General features: G+C 48.1%; 1 protein-coding gene across 1 annotated transcript in view; it reads right to left on the bottom strand.

The window, feature by feature from the left end:
- Window positions 1-351, bottom strand: part of LOC135103172 (uncharacterized) — a 3,528-nt gene extending 3,177 nt beyond the window's left edge. The window contains exon 1 of the mRNA XM_064009266.1: window positions 1-351. This exon is cut by the window's left edge and continues 65 nt beyond it. Coding sequence (XP_063865336.1) covers window positions 1-151 — 151 coding nt within the window. The 5' untranslated portion in view covers window positions 152-351.
- Between the last annotated feature and the right edge of the window lie 1,666 nt (window positions 352-2,017).

The following is a 2,017-nucleotide window of genomic DNA, read 5'->3' as shown; positions in this document are numbered from 1 at the left end:
GCCCGATGTAGATGGTGCCGTTGAGTTGAAGCGGCAAGTTGGGACCCACCATGACACCAGACCCGGCCAGCACCCCGTCCACGTACAGCCTGAAGGAGTACACGAACACCAGCAGCAGCAGTAATAGAAGCAGTAATAACAGTGACACCATCAAATACCAGCAGCGTGTACTCGCCCCCCCCCCACCCCACCATGACCTCACCGCGCCTCGCCCCGTCACACCTGTACTGCGGGAAGCGGATGAGGTGGCAGTGGTGGTGCCAGGCGTCCAGGGTGTCCGGCACCGGCAGCGTCATGTCTTCTGACACCTCCACGTCGTTGTAGTACATGTTCATGCTGCCCTCGCGCTGGTCTGCACCACACACACACACACACACACACACACACACACACAGAGAGAGAGAGAGAGAGAGAGAGAGAGAGAGAGAGAGAGAGAGAGAGAGAGAGAGAGAGAGAGAGAGACTACGTTAGTTTAACTGGTATTATCATTAGTGTTATCATTATTATTATTATTGCTGCTACTGTTGTTGTTGCTGTTGTTGTTATTGTTGTTGTTGTTGTTGTTGTTGTTGTTGTTGTTGTTATTGCTATTGCTGTTAATACTAAACTACCAGCATTTCATCCCCCGCCCCCCACACACACACACACACAAATCCATCCTCACGCGACACCCTCACAACACAACCCACCCAGCATACCCTCACAGCACACCGCACACTACCCACCAACACCACAACACACCAGCCCACACACAAGCACACCGTCATAACACACCACCAACACACCAAACACACCACCCTACCATACGCACCTACACCCACAACCCAACCCTACCCACAACACCCAAAGCACAGACCAACGCTGCCCTACCCCTCCGCTCCCAACACTCACACAGCAGCACGGCGTTGTCCATTCTGTCAGAGGTGGCGTAGGAGAAGAAGTACACACCGTCGCGGTACTGGTGGAGGAGGTAGCGGTAGCAGATGGTGAGGGCGGTGGGCGGCGGACGAGTGCCAGACAGAGTGTAGCGCAGGAATACCTCACTGCTTGGTGCCGCCCACACATCCGTCTGCAGCCCGAATACCCGCGTCTCTGTGGGCGTGCGGGGCGTGGTCGTGAGTCTTCCGTTGTTGAAAAATTGTATATGTTAAGTTAATTGGAGGTTTTATTGTATTTATTTATTTGTCCTATGTTTGTTTATTTTTTGTTTTTGTTTTTATCTATTTGTTTATTTGCTTATCTATTTACTGTTTCCTTATGAATTCAGTTATTACCATTTATTGTAATCTGTTTTTATTTAATTTTATTGTGTGTGTGTGTGTGTGTGTGTGTGTGTGTGTGTGTGTGTGTGTGTGTGTGTGTGTGTGTGTGTGTTTTCAAAATGCATTTAATTTGGATAAACTTATATATAAGATGACTTTTTCCCTACGCTTTTTTCCTTTCAAATTTGTGTATAGTATATTTATTTTCTTTTCAATAAACCACCACCACCACCACCACTACCGAGAGAGAGAGAGAGAGAGAGAGAGAGAGAGAGAGAGAGAGAGAGAGAGAGAGAGAGAGAGAGAGAGAGAGAGAGAGAGAGAGAGAGAGAGAGAGAGAGAGTCTAGGTAAACACAAAGAGACAAAGGTACACAGATGATAGTTGTGTACGTCATGTATAGACGATGGAAAGATTCGTCTTGGATTGTACCAGTTTCTTTGTGTGTGTGTGTGAGAGAGAGAGAGAGAGAGAGAGAGAGAGAGAGAGAGAGAGAGAGAGAGAGAGAGAGAGAGAGAGAGAGAGAGAGAGAGAGAGAGAGAGAGAGAGAGAGAGAGACTAAACAACCACCTGTCATATACCTGTGGATCGTTAAAGCGAGGCAAACAATTAGAAATATTCATGAGCCGCTCAGATTTGGTAGTTACCTCTCATCTGTTTGTCACCTGCCCGGCCCCTGTGCAGGTAGGCAGGTATCGACTGGTGTTGACGGATACCCAGATGTGTGTGTGTGTGTGTGTGTGTGTGTGTGTGTGT

This window comes from Scylla paramamosain, chromosome 8, assembly GCF_035594125.1.
Source record: "Scylla paramamosain isolate STU-SP2022 chromosome 8, ASM3559412v1, whole genome shotgun sequence".
Taxonomy (NCBI): Eukaryota; Metazoa; Arthropoda; class Malacostraca; order Decapoda; family Portunidae; genus Scylla; species Scylla paramamosain.
This window is presented reverse-complemented; position numbering and strand designations above follow the sequence as displayed.